The following is a 22799-nucleotide window of genomic DNA, read 5'->3' as shown; positions in this document are numbered from 1 at the left end:
GGTGATGTTAAACAACATATAGAATGAATCTTGACGTCCTCAAAATGTACTATTAGAATACTTACTTTTTATCATTAAATAACATGGAACAACCACAGACTTTGGTATTTGGAATATACAACCCTAAATGACTACAATGTATTTTATAAAACAAGCTCATGCCTTCTTATGCCTTCTCCAAGTCATTCCATTCCAATCCATCCAAATCATTCTGTATCAACACCACATGTATCTATGATGACAACACTGAGATGAATAATGTCAGTGTATTGTTACATGAAAGAAGCAATTACAACAAACGTATTACAAAACATATCAAACTTATGTGTGTCATATTTAGGAATAAAAACATAGGAACTATGAACGTCATAACTTCTGAGTTAAAATATGTTTAGCTGTCACTTTGAACCATGGATAAAAGAAAGCATAAATTATTGGATTAATTAAGGAATTAACAAGTGGCAGACAGCTGATGATAAATAATGATAGATTGTCAATGAAAAAAAAAGTAAATACAAATAAAATGGAATCCAACAACTTAGATAGGTGAAAACAACAATAGCTAGAGTTTTTGCTGCTTTTCTCTGGCAGACATCACCCTACAGTATTCTGACCCAGTCATCCCCCTTGATGTTTTTCAGCCAGCCTGCTACCTTGAGAGTAATGTCCCATGTAACCTCTCACCATTACCAATAATAGGGGAGGTTAGCAGTTTTGGGGAGGTATGATCTTTGACCCTCTGTAACTTCCTCACTCATCACCCTGAGGACCAACCTGTATAGTCCACCACACCCTCTCTCATTAGCACCAGCAGCTGAAGAGAGTTTTCTCTCTGTCTAATTGTGTTCCCCGTACCCTGTGTGAACTTGTCCATTCCCTTTGTGTGATTATTCTGATGAAGGCCATTGAAGGCTGAAACGTTTATCTTTTAACCTTGCTTAAATAAAACAAATCATTTTTAATGGCGAGGAAGTGTTGTGCCTTTTCCTTTGCAATGATGATTACATTTTTTGCACCTCGACTCACGTTGGTTGAGCACCCTCCTCTTCTATCGATACAGTCATTATTTCTCAGCTTCATCAAGGTTGTCAATCATTTGATTATATTTTTATTTTAATAAATCTAGTTAGATGCTGTTCTGTCAGATTCCAGAGGGTCCTGTTTGCGCTACGATACCATATACTTTATTGTCCATTTACATGGAAATTCATTTAGAGACATCAGCACAGAAATACACAAACACAACCCAATATATTACATGACGTACGGAAAACTGGAACGTTAGTACACAAGTCACACATTAACATATTCACATATTGGAAACATGCAGGGCTCTGTCATAATGACACTTATATCACTCTACCAATGAAAGGTGTCAACCACACACTCAAATACATCTACTACATTTATATTTATATATATTTTTTGTACTTTTATTTCTACAGGGTGGGTCACCATTGAGACCAGCGTCTCATTTGCAAGGAAGCCCTGTGAACATGAACATACAATAAATACAACAATATTAATCAAAACAAACACAATTCTCAAAAACTGGCGGCAGGTAGCCTAGCGGTTAAAATGTTGGGCCAATAATCGAAAGGTTGCTGGTTCGAGTCCACGAGCCAACTATGTGAAAAATCTGTTAACGTGCCCTGGAGCAAGGCACTTAACCCTAATTGTTCTTGTAAGTCGCTCTGGATAAGAGCGTCTGTTAAATGACAGACCAAAAAAATATGATTCCACCTCTGCATGATTCCTGAAGAGCATATTACATCAGCAAAACTCAACCTGTTACTGGGACTATATTGTCTCTACTGTGTAAGTGAACAACTCTTCAATGATATTAGTTTGATTTGTTTAAGTTTCTCACATCGAGGGTCCTGTTATTAGTTGTAGTAATCAAGGTCAATTAACCAACAGGGGTACCCCATTGATTTTGTTAGGCACTCTAACTCAGATATCATATTCAAAACTGCAAACATTTCTCTTCACCCTAAGACAAAATTAGTAGAATTGCAGGAAATTAGCTGTAAAACTGCAAAAAAGTATTCTCAGCCCCATGGCAAAATGAGTAGAATTGCAGGAAACTTGCTTTAAAACTGCAACATTTTCTTTACTTCCCATGGCAAAATGTGTAGAATTGCAAGAATTTACAGTGCATTCGGAAAGTATTCAGACCCCTTGACTTTTTTCACATTTTGTTACGTTAAAGCCTTATTTTAAAATTGATTAAATTGTTTTTCCCCCCTCATTAATCTACACACAATACCACATAATGACAAAGCAAAAACAGGATTTTATGAATTTTTTTACATTTATGAAAATATAGAAATAGAAATATCACATTTCCATCAGTATTCAGACTCTTTACTCAGTACTTTGTTGAAGCTCCTTTGGCAGCGATTACAGCCTCGAGTCTTCTTGGGTATGACGCTACAAGCTTGGCACACCTGTATTTGGGGAGTTTCTCCCATTCTTCTCTGCAGATCCTCTCAAGCTCTGTCAGGTTGGATAGGGAGAATCGCTGCACAGCTATTTTCAAGTCTCTCCAGAGATGTTAGATCGGGTTCAAGTCTGGGGTCTGGCTGGGCCATTCAAGGACATTCAGAGACTTGTCCCAAAGCCACTCCTGCGTTGTCTTGGCTGTGTGCTTAGGTTCGTTATCCTGTTGGTAGGTGAATATTCGCCCCAGTCTGAGGTCCTGAGCGCTCTGGAGCAGGTTTTCATCAAGGATCGCTCTGTACTTTGCTCCGTTCATCTTTCCCTTGATCCTGACAGCTGAGTTCCAGAAAACAGACAGGGCAGCTATTCTGAAGTTGCCCATACCTGCATTTCCAGCTGTCTCTTCAGATGTAGAAGAGATACTGTAGTATGTGATCAGCTGAAGTGTGTATATGCACACTAAAAACAAATGGTTCCACATGGTGCCAGATAAGGGTTCTTTCTCTTGTAACCATAGCGGATCCCTTTTTGGTGCTATATGGAACCATTTTTGAAGGTTCTACCCTTTTTCTTTTTTTATCTTTTTTTTCACCATTATTTAACCCGGTAAACCAGTTGAGAACATGTTCTCATTTACAACCGAGACCTGGCCAAGATAAAGCAAAGCAGTGCGATAAAAACAACAACAACACAGAGTTACATATGGAATAAACAAAATGTACAGTCAATAACACAATAGAAAATCTATATACAGTGTGTGCAAATGTAGTAAGTTATGGAGGTAAGGCAATAAATAGGCCATAGTGCAAAATAATTACAATTTAGTATTAACACTGGAGTGATAGATGTGCAGAAGATGATGTGCAAATAGAGATATTAGGGTGCAAATGAGAAAAAATAAATAACAATGTAAATAACAATATGGGGATGAGGTAGTTGGGTGGGCTAATTACAGATGGGCTGTGTACAGGTGCAGTGATTGGTAAGCTGCTCTGACAACTGATGCTTAAAGTTAGTGAGGGAGATATGTGTCTCCAGCTTCAGAGATTATTGCAGTTCGCTCCAGTCATTTGCATTAGAGAACTGGAAGGAATGGCAACCAAAGGAGATGTTGGCTTTGGGGATGACCAGTGAGATATACCTGCTGGAACGCATACTACGGGTGGGTGTTGCTATGGTGACCAATGAGCTAAGATAAGGCGGGGATTTGCCTAGAAGTGATTTATAGATGACCTGAAGCCAGTGGGTTTGGCGACGAATATGTAGTGAACCCTGTTCTCAACCAGCTTGTAGGGCATGTTTTGACAATAGATTTAGAAGTGGATATGAAAAAAAACATCACTTGAACCTGATTGGTCAACTCCCCCAGCCCTCCTGCACCAATTAACATAATGTGTATGATTTTGGGTTGCTGCAGATCAGTGTTGTGGCACTCTAACTTTGCCCATTCAGAGGGCTGTAAGAAAACTCAACATCAGTCACCAAAGTTGTTGTGCAAAAGTCCGGAATTCAATTAGTGAGGGATTAATATAGCACAATTCCTGTCAGTAGAGACCTTGAATAGTAGGAATATGTAAATACAAAAGTTTCAATGTAAAAAGGTTCAAAAGCAAGAATTTCGTAAAAATGTGCTTAACGAGGCGGTTGATACAGTGACTTTTTCCACATTTTCTTAGGTTACAGCCTTATTCTCAAATGGATTAAATGAATGGTTTTCCTCATCAGTCTACAAACAATACCCCATAATGACAAAGCGAAAACTTTTTTTTTTGCAAATTTTGGCAGATAAAAAAACAAGAACCTTATTTAGATAAGTATTCAGACACTTTGCTATGAGACTCGAAATTGAGCTCAGGTGCATCCTGTTTCCATTGATCATCCTTGAGATGTTTCTACAACTTGATTGGAGTCCACCTGTGGTAAATTCAATTGATTGGACATGATTTGGAAAGGTCCCCAAGAACACAGTGGAACCACCAAGACTCTTCCTAGAGCTGGCCGCCCGGCCAAACTCAGCAATCGGGGGAGATTTGCCTTGGTCAGGGAGGTGATGGTCACAGAGCACCATAATTCCCCTGTGGAGATGGAAGAACCTTCCAGAAGGACAACCATCTCTGCAGCACTCCACCAATCAGGCCTTTATGGTAGAGTGGCCAGACAGAAGCCACTCCTCAGTAAAAGGCACATGACAGCCCTCTTGGAGTTTGCCAAAAGGCACCTAAAGGACTCTCAGACCATGAGAAACAAGATTATCTGGTCTGATGAAACCAAAATTGAACTCTTTGGCCTGAATGCGAATAGTCACGTCTGGAGGAAACCTGGCACCATCCCTACGGTGAAACATGGTGGTGGCAGCATCATGTGTGGGGATGTTTTTCAGTGGCAGGCACTAGCAGACTATTCAGGATTGAGGGAAAGATGAACAGAGCAAAGTACAGAGAGATGAAAACCTGCTCCAGAGCTCCCAGGACCTCAGACTGGGGTGAAGGTTCACCTTCCAATAGGACAACGACCCTAATCACACAGCCAAGACAACGCAGGAGTGGCTTCGGGACAAGTCTATGAGTAGCCCAGGCAGAGCCCTGACTTGAACCTGATCGAACATCTCTGGAGAGACCTGAAAATAGCTGTGCAGCGACGCTCCCCATCCAACCTGACAGTGCTTGAGAGGATCTGCAGAGAAGAAAGGGAGAAACTTCCCAAATACAGGTGTGCCAAGCTTGTAGCGTCACACCCAAGAAGACTTGAGGCTGTAATCGCTGCCAAATGTGCTTTAACAAAGTACTGAGTAAAGAGTCTGAATATTTTTTAATTTACATTTTTGTCATTTAGCAGACGCTCTTATCCAGAGCGACTTACAGTTAGTGAGTGCATACATTTTTCATACTGGACCCCCGTGGGAGTCGAACCCACAACCCTGGCGTTGCAAGCGCCATGCTCTACCAACTGAGCTACAGGAGGCCTATGTAAATAGATTATTTTCTTTTTTTTTATACATTTGCTAACATTTCTAAAAACCTGTTTTTGCTTTGTCATTATGGGGTATTGTGTGTAGATTGATGAGGAAATTGTTTTATTTAAACCAAAAGGCTGTAACGTAACAAAATGTGAAAAAGTCAAGGGGTCTGAATATTTTCAGAATGCACTCAGTAAAAAGTACGGTGGAAAAAGAATAGGGAAAAAGAATCTATTTTTTATAAAATAATACTTATATTGGTGAAAACTATGATTTCATTGTTGACAAGACACTACATTAGGCAACATATATTGGTTTAACAACATTTCATGACCCATGGGATTAATGAATCAATATTCTGACCTTAGATCGCCTGTAAAATAATGCCTATAATAGTAATAAAAACTGCACTTTGTCATATATTATCTCAACATGTAGTCTGAACATGTGGGAAACATTGTGGAAGGACCTGGATTAATTGAAATTTAAGAAAACCAACACCACCTGAATACGCATTCATTTAATACATACATATGCAATTAACGTCATTTATTAAAATGTGACATCAGTCCTCATTTAACAATGCTTACCTGCATACAGTATAAAAGCCATTAAAGCAGACCTAAAGTAATTTTTGTAATATTGTTGAGATGAGTAAAAATGCTATGCAAATTGCCATTCTAATATGGTATCGCTGGTATGACCCTCTTGACTTCTCAACTGCCTGGTAGAGTAAACAGCAAGTTAAAGAAAAACACTTTTGGAAATTCCTGTTTGAGTTGTCAGTAACAGGAATTTAAGATGAAATAATTGTTTCTACATGTTTTTCTAGAAGAGACAGTTAAAGAGATAATTGAAACCTTTATGGTGCTATAAATAACCCTTTCCTAAGTTTCTAAAAAAGGTTCTGGGAACTAGTGACAGGTTGCCAATTATCAAAGCAATCAAATATTTTGCATAGATGGAGCTCCAAACAGAGGTTGTGTTTCTGAAAATGTTTCAGCAATAAGCTAGCTATCATAAGATACAAAACTAACGATGATAATCACCGAATACAGAGTTTATTCCTTCGTAGACACACAAATGTGCTCAAATAGCGATCAACGAAACAGGCTATCCAATAATACATAGGCACAGTGGGAAATCTACCCAGGCAACAATAAGTTACGAGCAGCTCCACCAAGCTACACTACTCTCACAAATAACAATCACCCACAAGGACAAGGGGGCAGAGGGAACACTTATACGCAGACTAATTAGGGGATAGGAAACAGGTGTGATTGACAAGACAAGACAATTGTGATGATGATTGGGGCGGCAGTGGTTAGTAAGCCCGTGACGACGAACGCCGAAGCCTGTCCGAACGAGGAGGGGAGGCAGCCTCGGCCGAAGTCGTGACAGTACCCCCCACTCCCCTTGACGCGCAGCTCCAGCAGCGCGCCGACCCCGGCGTCAGGGACGACCAGGAGGACGCGGAGCGAACCGAATGGCGACGGTGGAAATTCCGCAACAGGGAGGGATCGAGGATATCCCTCACCGGGACCCATCACTGTTCCTCCGGACCGTACCCTTCCCACTCCACGAGGTACTGAAGGCCCCCCACCCGACGCCTCGAATCCAGAATGGAATGGACCGAGTACCCCGGGGCCAGCCTCGATATCCAGAAGAGGTGGAGGAACCTCCCGCACCTCAGACTCCTGGAGCGGACCAACCACCACCGGCCTGAGGAGAAAACCATTAAACGAAGGGTTAATACAGTAATCAGGGGGAAGTAATAACCTATACGTGACCTCGTCGATTCTCCTGAGGACTTTGAATGGCCCCACAAACCTCGGGCTCAGCTTCCGGCAGGGCAGGCAGAGGGGCAGATTCCGGGTCGAGAGCCAGACCCGATCACCCGGTACGAAGACCGGGGCCTCACTGCGGTGACGGTCAGCGTTGGCCTTCTGACGATGCACAGCGCGCTGGAGGTGAACGTGGGCAGCGTCCCACGTCTCCTCTGCATCCCGAAACCAGTCATCCACCGCAGGAGCCTCGGTCTGGCTCTGATGCCACAGTGACAGAACCGGTTGGTAACCTAAAACACATTGGAATGGTTTTAGGTTAGTAGAGGAGTGGCGGAGAGAGTTCTGGGCATATTCTGCCCATGGCAAGAACACAGACCACTCCCCCGGCCAGTCCTGGCAGTAGGACCGCAGCAACCTACCCACATCCTTATTTACCCGTTCCACCTGCCCATTTGACTCAAAGTGGAACCCAGAGGTCAGGCTGACCGAGACCCCCAGACTTTCCATGAACGCCTTCCAAACCTTGGACGTGAACTGGGGACCTCGGTCGGACACTATATCCTCTGGCACCCCGTAGTGCCGGAAGACATGAGTAAACAGGGCCTCCGTAGTCTGCAGGGCCGTGGAGAGACTGGGCAGAGGAAGGAGGCGGCAGGACTTGGAGAAGCGGTCCACAACGACCAGGATGGTGGTGTTACCTTGGGAGAGGGGAAGATCAGTCAAAAAATCTATACTAAGGTGAGACCATGGTCGTTGTGGAACTGGTAACGGTTGTAGCTTACCCGCCTAGGTGCCTTACTCTGGGCGCACACTTAGCCAAGGTAGGCCACCAGTACTTTCCGATCAAGCAGCGCACTGTACGACCGATACCTGGGTGACCAGAGGAGGGTGACGTGTGTGCCCAGAAGATCAGACGATCACGGATAAGAGCAGGCACGTACCAAAGCCCAGTTGGACACTGCGGTGGAAATGGATCTGTGTGTAATGCCTGCTCTATATCCGCGTCCATCGTCCATACTACCGGCGCCACAATGCAGGAGGCCGGGAGTATGGGTGTGTTGTCTCTGGGCATCTCCTCTGTGTCATATATTTGGGACAGTGCGTCTGCCTTCACGTTCTTCGTACCCGGAATGTATGACTGTGTAAAATCAAACCGGGTTAAGAATATGGGCCACCTGGCCTGGCGAAGATTCAGCCTCCTCGCTGCCCAGATGTACTCCAGGTTACGGTGGTCCGTCCAGACGAGGAAAGGGTGTTTCGTCCATTCGAGCCAATGCCTCCACACGGTCAAGCCTCGGACAACAGCCAACAGCTCCCGATCACCAACGTCGTAGTTCTGCTCCTTAGAGAAGAAGGTACAGGGGCGGAGCTTGGGTGGCGTGCCCGAGCGTTGGGACAGGACAACGCCTATCCCTACCTCGGATGCATCCACCTCCACTACGAACGGTAGTGATGGATCGGGGTGGGCCAGTACCGGAGCTGAGGTGAACAGGCCCCGCAGTTTCCTGAAGGCCAGGTTAGCCTCAGCAGACCAGCGGAGCCGTGACGGCCCACCCTTCAACAGGGATGTAATGGGAGCTGCAACCTTGCCAAAGCCCCGGATAAACCTCCGATAGTAGCTGGCAAAGCCAAGGAAACGCTGCACCTCCTTAACCGTGGTTTGAGTCGGCCAATTACGCACAACTGAAATGCAATCTCCCTCCATCTCCACACCTGAGGTGGTAATGCGGTATCCGAGGAAGGAGAAGGACTGCTAGAAAAACATACACTTCTCTGCCTTGGCATAAAGGTAATTTTCCAACAGTCGGGCCAGCACTTTGCGAACTAGGGACACTTGCTCGGCGCGAGTAGCGGAATACACCAAAATGTCTTCGATGTAGACCACCACACCGCGACCAAGCATGTCCCGAAACACCTCGTTCACAAAGGACTGGAAGACGGATGGAGCATTCTTTAAACCATAGGGCATGAGGTATTCATAATGCCCTGTGGTTTTGCTGAATGCTGTCTTCCACTCATCCCCCTCCCGAACACGCACCAGGTTGTATGCACTCCTGAGATCTAGTGTATTGCTAGTAGTATGGGTTGGGATTATTGCCGCATTGAAAACAATTGGGAACTCGGACCTTGGAACTCTGAAATCTCCGACTTCCGATAAAAGTGTCTGCTAAATGGCATATTATTATTATAAGACAACAGTGACCCATCCACTTACCTAGATGTGGCTGGGGGGTGGTTATAGCATTTCTTTCACATGACCCATCAATTTAGACAAGTGTGTCTAGGTAAGAATCATCTAATAATTATATAATATTTATACAATATGGACACTTTTTTTTATATATTTCTACTATGCAAATATGCAAGTAAACATTTCACTGTACCGTTTACACCTTCGGTATCATGTACATTTGAGAGACGGTAATGTGAAGAACAACGTGAGCTACACCAAAGTCAGATTAGGATATAGGCCAAGGACTAGATACAGTGTAGTTTTGCTACTACTTTCACCACTTTTAGTCTTGAAATCTTTGGTTGCTTACTACCCTACCTTACTCTGTTTAGCACATGGTCTCACGTGAACCCTTAAAGATGTCCTCCCGAGTGGCGCAGTGGTCTAAGGCACTGCATCGCAGTGCTAACTGTGCCACTAGAGATCCTGGTTCGAATCCAGGCTCTGTCGTAGCCGGCCGCGACCGGGAGACCCATGGGGCGGCGCACAATTGGCCCAGTGTCGTCCAGGGTAGGGGAGGGAATGGCCGGCAGGGATGTAGCTCAGTTGGTAGAGCATGGCATTTGCAATGCCAGGGTTGTGGGTTCGATTCCAGTATAAAAAAATAAAAATGTATGCACTCACTAACTGTAAGTCGCTCTGGATAAGAGCGTCTGCTAAATGACTAAAATGTAAATGTAAAATGTAAAGAGATGGGTACGGCTTAATTAAGAGGGTGTGGAAGATGCTGGGTGTAGACAAAGAAGAGCTCTCCAGTAGGTGTACCAAAACATTCAAGGGCCATTTTCTCAAAAGTGGGGTTACAAGTTTATCAACCTTCAAAGCAGAATTACTTTCCCATTGTTCCTCAACTGCAGTGCATGACATCCCATTTTTTAACTCTCTACTTTTATCCAATGTAAAAAACACTATTTCAAATTTTACTACATAGGACCGAATCGAGCCGGTCGGTCACATTTGTAAATGTTAGTAAGCTAGCTAGTTATTAAAACATTTATAAACCACTTTTACAGTATGTAATAATTATTCATCTGCATTGCTTATGGTTTGGGGTTTTAGGCTGGGTATCTGTATAGCACTTTGTGACATCTGCTGATGTAAAAAGGGCTTTATAAATACATTTGATTGATTGATTAATTCATAAGATCATAAGATGTTTAATAAATATCCTTATAAACCATTTACTAATCATTTGTAAAGTATTTTTGCAGTCCCTAATCTAAAGTGAGGATTATTCATACTTTCTTAATACTTTAGTATAAATGTTTTGAGTGACCAGTGTAATTTCACACAAAAAGATGGACATGCTATTGGTAGACATTCCATTAGTACCTGATGCTCCTTAAGGTCTCAAAATGACCTATATCATATTCATAGTTAAAGAACAAGCACATATACTGAACGTTTTATTCCAAAACAGTCACACTGTTGTAGTTTATTTACATTTACATTTTAGTCATTTAGCAGAGCGACTTAAAGTTAGTGAGTTATTATTATATTATTATATATTATATTATTATATATAACATGATTATTATTATATATATTTTTTTTTTTTCATACTGGCCCCCCGTGGGAATCGAACCCACAACCCTGGCGTTGCAAATGCAATGCTCTACATCCCTGATCCCCTAGTGTGATGTGTAACTTCAGACTCTCTATACTGAGTAAAATTATGTTTTTAGTCCGAAAATGCTAATATTAACGTTTCTTGGCAGTACTTTTCTACCAAAACCTAAAGTGTGGATTGCTGTCACTCGTTGGAGCAGTCCATAGACTGCTTACGAAATAAGGAAACAATTAACTGAATAGATCATTTTGCTTTACTATCCCATTACGTTTCAAGAGTTACTACCTTTAAAACCCCCTAGAGTCGAATGACGCACCGGTGCGTCAATTTAAGTTACATAACAAAAAAATCCCCATCAAACCTTCAGTTTAAGCTAGAGATATCTGTTCAATCCACCACTTCCGCCAGTGTCACACTTCCGCATCTACGGTGAAAGGTTGCAGAGCTAAAGCGAGTTTGTCAGACCATGAGACATCCCGAAAACTGGTCTTCTCACGGAAACGTCTGTAGTGTCCGAGCCATTTGGGCTACAAACTAATGTGACCCCACAAGACGGCGGTTCATAAGAACAAGGTCAAGCAGCAGACATTGGGGACAACAAAGCTACAGACCGGCAGAGGGCGAAAACGACACTCTACTGACCGGGATGACCGCCAACTCATTCGAATGTCACTCAACAACTGTAGGATGACATCAAGTGACCTACAAAAAGAATGGCAAATGGCAGCTGGGGTGAGGTGCACAGCGAGGACGGTTCAAAACAGGCTCCTAGGGGCAGGGCTGAAGTCGTGCAAAGCTAGAAAAAAGCCCTTCATCAATGAGAAGCAAAGAAGAGCCAGGCTGAGGTTTGCAAAAGACCATTTGGATTGGACCGTAGAGGACTGGAGTAAGGTCATCTTCTCTGAAATTTGGTGGAGGATCGGTGATGATCTGGGGGTGCTTCAGCAATGCTGGAATCGGGCAGATTTGTCTTTGTGAAGGACGCATGAATCAACATTGACATTTTAGTCATTTAGCAGACGCTCTTATCTAGTGCGACTTACAGTTAGTGAGTGCATACATTATTATTTTAGTTTTTTCATACCCCCTGTGGGAATCGAACCCACAACCCTGGCGTTGCAAACACCATGCTCTACCAACTGAGCTACATCCCTGCCGGCCATTACCTCCCCTACCCTAGACGACGCTGGGCCAATTGTGCGCCGCCCCATGGGTCTCCCGGTCGTGGCCAGTTACGACAGAGCCTGGATTCGAACCAGGATCTCTAGTGGCACAGCTACCACTGCGATGCAGTGCCTTAGACCACTGGGCCACTCGGGAGGCAGCCACGTACAAGGTTGTCCTAGAAGAAAACTTGCTTCCTTTTGCTCTGACATTGTTCCCCAATTCTGAGGATTGGTTTTTCCAGCAGGACAATGCGCCATGCCACACAGCCAGGTCAATCAAGGTGTGGATGGAGGACCACCAGATCAAGACCCTGTCATGGCCAGCACAATCACATTCCAGAACAAACTTCTGGAATGTGATCAAGACGAAGTTGGATGGTCACAAGCCATCAAACAAAGCTGAGCTGCTTGAATTTTTGCACCAGGAGTGGCATTAAGTCACCCAACATCAATGTGAAAGACTGGTGGAGAGCATGCCAAGACGCATTAAAGCTGTGATTGAAAATCAGGGTTATTCCACCAAATATTGATTTCTCAACTCTTCCTTAAAGTTAAAACATTAGTATTGTGTTGTTTAAAAATGAACATTAACTTATTTTCTTTGCATTATTCGAGGTCTGACAAGCCTGCATCTGTTTTGTTATTTTGACCAGTTGTCATTTTCTGCAAATAAATGCTCTAAATGACAATATTTTTATTTGGAATTTGGGAGAAATGTTGTCAGTAGTTTATAGAATAAAACAAAAATGTTAATTTCACCTAAACACATCCCTATAAATAGTCAAACCAGAGAAACGTATATTTTTTCAGTGGTCTCTTCATTATTTCCTGAGCTGTATATACAGTACCAGTCAACAGATTGGACACACCTACTCATTAATACAGGACACACTTCAAAACCTTGTTTCTTTATCTTTAAAAAATTGTCAGATTATAACCCTCCCTGCCCCTTACCCACTGTCACCCCGAACGTCTTAGACTCCAGAGAATACCTTTTAAGGCAGAGTAAAAAGTGCGGCACAGCGAAGCAAAGTGTGAAAATAGTCCATAGGTTATATATGTCAACCTGAATTTCAGTAGTAATGAAGGAATAGAAATCCACAGGAGAAAAACTGGTCGGTTCATCAGATGGTGTGTAGGCTATATCTCCCTGTTTTATGATTAGTTTGTGTTTGCAAGGTTGACAAAATTAGCAAAACATTTACATTACTGTAAGAAAATCGAATTAGCATAATGTAAAAAATACCCATACAAATATGTCTGTTTAAGAGAGATATCTGTTTTTCTTGCATGGGCTGCATCCCAATCCACCACATCCGCCGATATCGGCATCTGCCAAAAATCGGTCTGTAGCATCCGAACGGTCTCATGAACACAAACATGTCAGTGATTTTGCTCTACGACCCCCACAAGCATCACAGGACTTCTGTCTGTAATGTCCGAACAGTTTGGGCTACACACTAATATGACCCCTCTGTGGAAAGGTGAGTATGTTTTGCTCTAGGACGCCCACAAGCCTCACAAGCCACACCTGAAGGTAGCCTGGTACCAGCTTAAAACATTTATGGAAGTATATATGGAAGTAGTTTAGTGCCCCCCAAAAAAGGGGTGAAATATGTGTAAAAGAAATACAATCGTAATTATATCTCTCAGATATAGGAAAGCCTTCAAAACAAATTTACTTCAGATTAATTTTTTTACTATGTGTTTTACCATGTATTAATCTGTTATTCAATGCGTTTCTATGGGCTAATAGCAGTAAGACCAAATTCAATGTTTTTATAAATGTTTTTGATACCTAAAGGGGTCATAAAATTCTAAATCAAAGATAAATTATCCTTGGTATGACGATCTTAAAACAATTCAATGTGGAGCGGAGAAGTTGAGCCTCATGCTTCAACGCTCTTAGTTGTTGCAGATATTGACCCACTATGCTGTTTACTTTCTGCATCTACGTCAAATTGCTGAGTCTACCTTTAAGGAGCATCAGGTACTGCTGGAATGTCTACCAATGGAATGTCCGTTTTTTTGTGAGAAATTACACTGGTCACTCAAAACATTTATAAAGTAGTAAGAAAGTATGAATAGCCCTCACTTTAGATTTGGGACTGCAAAATTATTTTACTAATGATTTGTAATTGGTTTATAAGTACCTATATTAAATATATACTATTAAAGATGCACTCCGCCATTTCCCGGTTGCAAATATTCTGATAGTTCCCATAATTTCAATTTATGTGACGAAACAAGTAAGTTAAGTGTAGAGAATCATTGTACCATCTAAACCACTGTGAAACACATTTTCCATATCAGAAAATATTGTATTTTCGGCTGTTTGAAGCTGGTTTACCAAACCAAAAGTAAAAGACTCAAAAACTAAACTTAAGAACGGGAAGCATAGAAATATGCACATAGAACAAATCTAATGCTTCTTAGACTTGCTTCCAATGAGAATGACAGAGCTATAACTCACATTTCTATGTGAATTTGGTCGGGTTGCCCAGAAAGTTACATATTGCAGCTTTAAACAACTTATTAATTATCTTAAGGATCATTATTAAATACTTTTCTTACTCAAGAGACCATGTTTGTATGCGGCTTTAATAATGCAAGTTTTTTTTTTACATTGTTTGGAAACTGATATGTAACACAAATTAATGCCAAAATAACATGTAAAACAGGCCAATTATTTAATCTGTAGTTTTTTATTTATTTATTTTTAGCTAAACAGGTAGGGCTCAAAACAGGTGGGGCTCCCCACCTGCCCTGAATGACGGGTCGCCACTGACTGTATGACAGAGTCCATGGACAGCCACATCATATTTAGCTTATGTTGATTGTGTCACGGATCCCCCCTGTACTGCTGCTCATTCCGTTCACCAGCTCCGGAGGTCTACGTCACCGGCCTTCTAGGCGTCACTGACATGGATCATTACCACCAACCCCGGACTGTCTTGTCTCATTACGCACACCTGGTTCCCATTCCCCCTGATTAGTTTGTGTATATATATGTGCCCTCTGTTCCCCATTGTCCTTGACGATTAATGTCCGATGTCCGTTGGTCTCGTGAGTACCATGTATTGTGCTCTGGTTATTATGGGTCTTGTCTCGTTTATTTGTTTGGAGGTTTACACCTAACTCTTTTGTTTGGGTTACATCCCAGTGTTATATATATGTATGTTTTTGGCTTCGTACCCGTTGTTTTTCATGACGTACCTTGTGTTGGGTGGAGTAATTAAAAGCCCTACGTATTCCTGCGCCTGTCTTCAAATCATTATACAACGTGACAGATTGGACTAAATTGTTTTTGGTATATTTCAGTTGTCAATGTATTAGACTAAGCATAGGTGATTTGATGATGTGAAATGTTAAAGTTGAAATGGTGCTGGAATAGTGGAGGCAGCTCCTGTTTTCGTTGAGACTTGCAGTAACTCTCCGTGGTTCTACACTGAACAAAAATATAAACTCAACATGTAAAGTGTTGGTCCCATGTTTCATGAGCTGAAATTAGAAATCCTAGAAATCTTACTACGCACAAAAAGCTTATTTCTCTCAAATTTTGTGCACACATTCCTTTACATCCCTGTTAGTGAGCATTTCTCCTTCGCAAAGATAATCCATCCACCTGACAAGTGTGGCATATCAACAAGCTGATTAAACAGCATGATCATTACACAGGTGCACGTTGTGCTAGGGACAATAAAATACCACTTTAAAATGTGCTGTTTTGTCACACAATGCCACACAGATGTCTGATATTTTGAGGGAGCGTGGAATTGGCATGCTGACTGCAGAAATGTCCACTAGAGCTGTTGCCAGAGAATTTCATGTTAATTTTTCTACCATAAACTGCCTACATCGTTGTTTTAGAGAATTTGGCAGTACGTCCAACCGGCCTCACAACTGCAGACCACATTTATCCATGTCAGCCCAGGACCTCCACATCTGGCTTCTTCACCTGCGGGATCGTCTAAGGGGGGATGGGGGGTGGGGGGGTGCTGATGAGTATTTCTGTCTGTAATATACCGCTTTTGTGGAGAAAAACTCATTCTGATTGGCTGTGCCTGGCTCCCCAGTGGGTGGGCCTATGCCCTCCCAGGCCCACCCATGGCTGCACCACTGCCCATTCATGTAAAATCCATAGACTAGGGCCTAATGAATTTATTTAAATTGACTTATTTCCTTATATGAACTGTAACTCAGTAAAACCTTTGAAATTGTTGCATGTTGCGTTTATATTTCTGTTCAGTATGAATCAATAGTTGTTTAGTAGTCCGAAAATGTCGGAAACATTAACTTGCTTGACAATACTGTAGGTCATAACTCCGGAGCCAGAGCAGTCCGCTCCACCGGGGTCTAGTCCAGATCCGGTCAGCGGCTCTAGTCCGGAGCCTGTGCAGTCCGCTCCACCGGTGCCCGGTCCAGCTCCGGTCAGCGGCTCCACTCCGGAGCCAGAGCAGTCCGCTCCACCGGTGCCTAGTCCAGCTCCGGTCAGCGGCTCCACTCCGGAGCCAGAGCAGTCCGCTCCACCGGTGCCTAGTCCAGCTCCGGTCAGCGGCTCCACTCCGGAGCCAGAGCAGTCCGCTCCACCGGTGCCTAGTCCAGCTCCGGTCAGCGGCTCCAGTCCGTAGCCTGTGCAGTCCGCTCCAGCGGTGCCCGGTCCAGCTCCGGTCAGCGGCTCCAGTCCAGACCCAGACATCAGCCCCTCTCCAGGTTCGTTGTCTCCCACACCAGGGTCCAGACAGGGCTTGGTACTTCGTGGGAGGAAGGAGAGGGGAAGCAGCGCACCGAGGTCCAGACCAGACCAGGGGTGCAACAGGGAGGTGGAGAGTAAGTGGTCGTCACGCCCTGAGCTGGATCCGCCTCCGAGGCGGAATGCCCACCCGGCCCCTACCCTGTTATGTTTATATTGTGCGGTCGGAGTCTGCACCTTTGGGGGGGGTACTGTCACGCCCTGACTCAGAGGACGCTTGTATGTTGAGTCAGGGTGTGTATTTTCCATGTTGTACAGTCTAGTGTGTATATTCTATGTTGTGTAGTTCTATGTTTTATATCTAGTATGGGTATTTCTATGTTGGCCGGTGTGGTTCCCAATCAGAGGCAGCTGTCGCTCGTTGTCTCTGATTGGGGACCATACTTAGGCAGCCTATTGGCACGATTGAGTTGTGGGATCTTGTTCCATGTAAGATATGTTGTTTGTGTCTACCTTGGACTTCACGTTTCGTTTAATGTTTTGTCAAGTGTCTATTAAGTTTAAATAAACATGTATGCATATCACTCTGCGCCTTGGTCTGACCCGTCTATGAACGAACGTGACACAGGCAGAAATCTGTCCGGTATGACCTAGCACTGTGATAAAGTCGCTCTCACTACACTGGAAGTTAATAGGAATACTACTTTAAGATCGCGACAATGTCTCATACATATCAGATTTCAATATTGGCCGATGTCATAACTCGGGAGGATGTCTTCTCTCGAATGAGCCATTGATCATATTTTAGTGATATTCCTACCTCGAGAAATGTGTAATTTAACGGAGGGTCTAGCACATTTTTCCTATCAGTCTGCCTCTTTAGTCCAGGGTGCATTGCATGGTGCTGTTGCCAGAGATATTATAGAAAGGAGATAGGAATCCAATGAATGAAGGAACGTATACCGCCCCACCCAGCCGACTGTCAACCAATCGCGTTCACATTGTCTTGCTGCGTCATGCGGTTGCTGAGCTAATCGTCACTTAACCCCTTCTCTGTATGTCGAGAAATGTGCCTATTCTCCTCAAAAGTACGTAATGTCACGATTCCAAAGCTACACGATATTACAGATAGCGAGGTCATTAAAGATTTGTAATGTTGTACTTCCTGTTGACGAAATACTTGCTAATGTTGGGTTTTTAAGATAGCGCCCAATAGACTCCCATTCACTCTATGAAGGAGGGCGCTCCTTGTCCCAGAATCACCCAGAATGCACCGCGCAGCCCATTGACAATATATGGACAACGTTTCCCATCTCCTCACAAGTATATCTGCGTTGTGAATGTTAGACTCCAGTCTCTGAGGCACATCGATCTGCAGGTTGAACATGGTGAAATTGTAGACTCCTAAATTGATAGTGCAGTTTGCTTAGGCGATTTTAAAGCGAACTAGCTACTTTACATGCTATTGATATGTTTGTACAGGCAAATAAATCTGTACAGGCAAATACGTCTGAGAGAAAAGCAGCAAAAACTCTAGCTATTGTTGTTTTCACCTATCTAAGTTGTTGGATTTCTGTTTTCTTTTTTTCTTTATCAAATTTAGATTCATCATCACTTTTCATCAGCTTTCTGCCACTTGTTAATTCTTTTATCAATCCAATAATTTATGCTTTCTTTTATCCATGGTTCAAAGTAACAGCTAAACATATTTTAACTCTGAAGTTAAGGTTGTATAGTTCCTATGTTTTTATTCCCTAGTTTGACATAGTTATGTTGTACTGTTTTGTTGTAATTGCTTCTTTCATGTAACAATACACTGACATTACTCATCTCAGTGTTGTCATCATAGATACATGTGGTGTTGATACAGAATGATTTGGATGGATCGGAATGGAATGACTTGGAGAAGGCATAAGAAGGCATAAGCTTGTTTTATAAAAGACATTGTAGTCATTTAGGGTTGTATATTCCAAATACTAAAGTCTGTGGTTGTTCCATGTTATTTAATGATAAAAAATAAGTATTTTAAATTGTACATTTTGAGTACGTCATGGATCATTCTGTATGTTGTTTAACATTTCCCTCTAGTGACTCAATTGGGACACAACGTCTTCAACAAGTGAAGTGAAGTTGAAATGTACAATAATGCATGATATCAGATAACTTCCAGGTCTAACTCAATGGTGTATTGTAGTAGTTCATGGTAAAATGTAAGAATATGTAATTATGGATAAAACTTTAACATTCAGTAATAAACTATTTGTAAGGCATTTACAGTTTGCTCACCATTTATTAAATCATAACTGACAGATTTGTTAAATGTTAGTCAGCTAGGTAATTTCACATTCATAAATAACTACTATATGCATTAATGATTCATAGTGTCAGATTGCTGCCAGGTCAGGGGTCATGCCAGAGCAGCTCTCAGATGCTGTTGAGTCAGAATGAATATAGAAATATGGTACCACTTTATAATAACACCTTGTAATAAAGAATATTTAATAGATTAAGAAATAGTTTATTTATTCATTTATAATTACTCCCACATTTGTGTTACTAAGCTAGTTGTTCACACATTTATAATAACTTTTATAGTATGTAATACTAAGATGTTTAATAAATGTCCTTGTAAACCATTTACAAATCATTGGTAAAGTTGTGTTGCAGTCCCTAAAGCGAGGACTATTCATCCTTAATAAACGTTGAGTGACCAGTGTAATTTTCTCACAAAAAGATGGACATGCCATTGGTAGACATTCCAGCAGTACCTGATGCTCCTTAAGGTCTCAAAATGACCTAGAACATATCAATGGTTAAACAATAAGCACACAACACAGAGGATGTTAAAGGAAATATATGAACATTTTATTCCAAAACAGTCACACTGTTGTAGTAGTATGCTGAAAGTAGTAGAAGTAACATGTTTTGTCTGAAAATGCTAACATTCGTGTTTGTTGGCAGTGAGTGTGGATTGTAGTCACTCATTAGAGCAGTTCATTAAATACATTATGTTTAAAGGGTTACTCCCTTCAATACACCACAAGTGAAGTTGTCCAAATACTTATGACTTCTTCAAATGGGGGGACTAGATACATAAGGTGTTCTAATTTATGTATGAATATAACCTCAAATAAAAGGTGGCATTCTATAATGTCGCCTCATATTAAACATTTGATGTCAAATCCAAAAATGATTTGTACATGGTACAGGCTCTAAAGAAGTTAACTCAGCCATCTACACAGCCGTCGGCAACACAGCCAAGGAGTACAAAACTAAACTTAATAATTGGAAACATGGTAATAGCTTACATAGAACAGATCTACCGCTTCTTAGACCTGCTTTCAATGAGAATGACAGCTCTATAACTCATATTTCTATGTGAATTTGGACGGGTCACCCAAAAAGTTACATATTGAAGCTTTAAATATTTTCTTCATCATTTATCATTACACACACATTTGTTTTAGTTAGTTATTCACACATTTATAAACAACTTTTGTAGTGTTCATACCCAGAATGTTGAGGTTGAAGTGTCAGCTGCGGTCTCCTGCGCTGTTGTGTTTTATCATTAATGCATATGGTAGTTATATATCAATGTGAAAATACCTAGCTTACTAACATTTAACAAATGTGGGAGTAATGATTAATAAATGGTGAGCAAACTGTAAATGCCTTACAAATGGTTTATTACTGAACACTATAAAGTGTTACCCATGATTGCATATTCTTGCATTTTACTTACACAATAGACCATTGAGATAGACTTGGACGTTATCTGATATCATGCATTATTGTACATTTCAACTTTACCACACTTGATGAAGGCATTGTGTCCCAATTGAGCCACTAGAGGGAGATGTTAAACAACATATAGAATGAATCTTGACGTCCTCGGAATGTACTATTAGAATACTTACTTTTTATCATTAAATAACATGGAACAACCACAGACTTTGGTATTTGGAATTTACAACCCTAAATGACTACAATGTATTTTATAAAACAAGCTTATGCCCTCTTATGCCTTCTCCAAGTCATTCCATTCCAATCCATCCAAATCATTCTGCATCAACACCACATGTATCTATGATGACAACACTGAGATGAATAATGTCAGTGTATTGTTACATGAAAGAAGCAATTACAACAAATGTATTACAAAACATATCAAACCTATGTGTGTCATATTTAGGAATAAAAGCATAGGAACTATGAACGTCTTAACTTCTGAGTTAAAATAAGTTTAGCTGTTACTTTGAACCATGGATAAAAGAAAGCATAAATTATTGGATTAATTAAGGAATTAGCAAGTGGCAGACAGCTGATGATAAATGATACAAATTGGTCAATTAAAAATAAAAGTGCATAAAAATAAAATGGAATCCAACAACTTAAATAGGTGAAAACAACAATAGCTAGAGTTTTTGCTGCTTTTCTCTCTGACTTATTTGCCTGTACAGTTGTAACACCAGACACACTGGCAGCCTCTTTTGAAAATACCTTTCTGGCCTGTGATCTGGCCACCACAAATATTTTCAAATAAAGTGTTATAATAATAGAGCACGGGAAAAACATTGTAATTACAAAGTCAATTCTATTACCCCAGACTGACCCTTCTACAGTAAAACATTCTTTCAAACACCTGCTGGGTACCTGTACATTTATAAAGATTTTTGCAATAGCAGCATTGTATATGATATAAAAACACCAGGTAATGGATATACAACACATCATTCTTGTTATTGTTATTTTAGAGTGGTACAATAAGGGATCACACACAGCAACATAACGGTCAATAGATATCAAGACCAAACTGCCCACAGATAAAGAAGAACACAAAAAACTGATATAGAAATAAAACCCACAGAAATATTCCCCAAAATCCCAGCATGGTTCCATTAATGCTACAGTCGTTACTGGTATCACAATCAGTCCCACCAGGAGATCTGCCACAGCCAGAGAGAGGATGAGCAGGTTGGTTGGAGTGTGGAGCTGCTTGAAGTGAGAGATGGAGATGATCACCAGTATGTTCAAAAATACTGTGACTACTGAAATCAATGAGAAGAAGATGTACAGTGTTATGTAGATATATGTCGATAGCGAAGACTTTCTGCAAGAAGAGTTTCTGTCTTGAAAACAGTATTGAACATCTTCCTGTGTCTCCATTTGTAATAAAGGGTCCAAATGCTGAGGTCCTGCTCCTGCTTGGTCCTGTGTGTGACCCTGTCAGGTCAGCCTTCTGACAAACTCTGAGCTCTGCCTCTCTATTTATCCCTGAATGACTGACACACACTCCCCTCCCCAGCGTCTCTCTGCACACACACACACACACACACACACACACACACACACACACACACACACACACACACACACACACACACACACACACACACACACACACACACACAAGTGAGCACAGAAATGAACAAATAATTTGTGAAAGCATGATGTAATGTAAAACAAGATTGTATGTTGCTATGGCCACCTAGCCTGTCATTCATTCTTACTGATACAGTGGGGAAAAAAAGTATTTAGTCAGCCAACAATTGTGCAAGTTCTCCCACTTAAAAAGATGAGAGAGGCCTGTAATTTTGATTTGTATAACAGTTTTCTGGTTACTACATGATTCCAAATGTTTTCTTCCATAGTTTAGATGTCTTCACTATTATACTACAATGTAGAAATTAGTAAAAATAAAGAAAACCCTTGAATGAGTAGGTGTTCTAAAACATTTAACTGGTAGTATTTATGGGGCGGCAGGTAGCTTAGTGGTTAAGAGCATTGTGCCAGTAACCGAAAGGTCACTGGTTCTAATCCCCAAGCCGACCAGGTGAAAAATCTGTCGATGTGCCCTTGCACTTAACCCTAATTGCTCCTTTAAGTCGCTCTGGATAAGAGTGTCTACTAAGTGACTAAAATGTCAACAACAAAAAAAATCTATATATACAG

General features: G+C 41.6%; 1 protein-coding gene across 1 annotated transcript; it reads right to left on the bottom strand.

Moving 5' to 3' along the window:
* Window positions 1–366: 366 nt before the first annotated feature.
* Window positions 367–22013, bottom strand: LOC311124563 (trace amine-associated receptor 13c-like; the record flags this gene model as incomplete). Its single annotated transcript, XM_084198682.1, has 2 exons — window positions 367–492; window positions 21192–22013. 2 exons carry the CDS (start codon window positions 22011–22013, stop codon window positions 367–369), a joined length of 948 nt encoding a protein of 315 aa, XP_084054808.1.
* Window positions 22014–22799: the final 786 nt, after the last annotated feature.

The sequence above is a fragment of the Coregonus lavaretus genome (assembly GCF_964263955.1).
Source record: "Coregonus lavaretus genome assembly, contig: HAP1_SCAFFOLD_1669, whole genome shotgun sequence".
NCBI lineage: Eukaryota > Metazoa > Chordata > Actinopteri > Salmoniformes > Salmonidae > Coregonus > Coregonus lavaretus.
The sequence above is the reverse complement of the archived record's forward strand: the minus strand, read 5'-3'. Positions and strand labels throughout refer to the sequence as shown.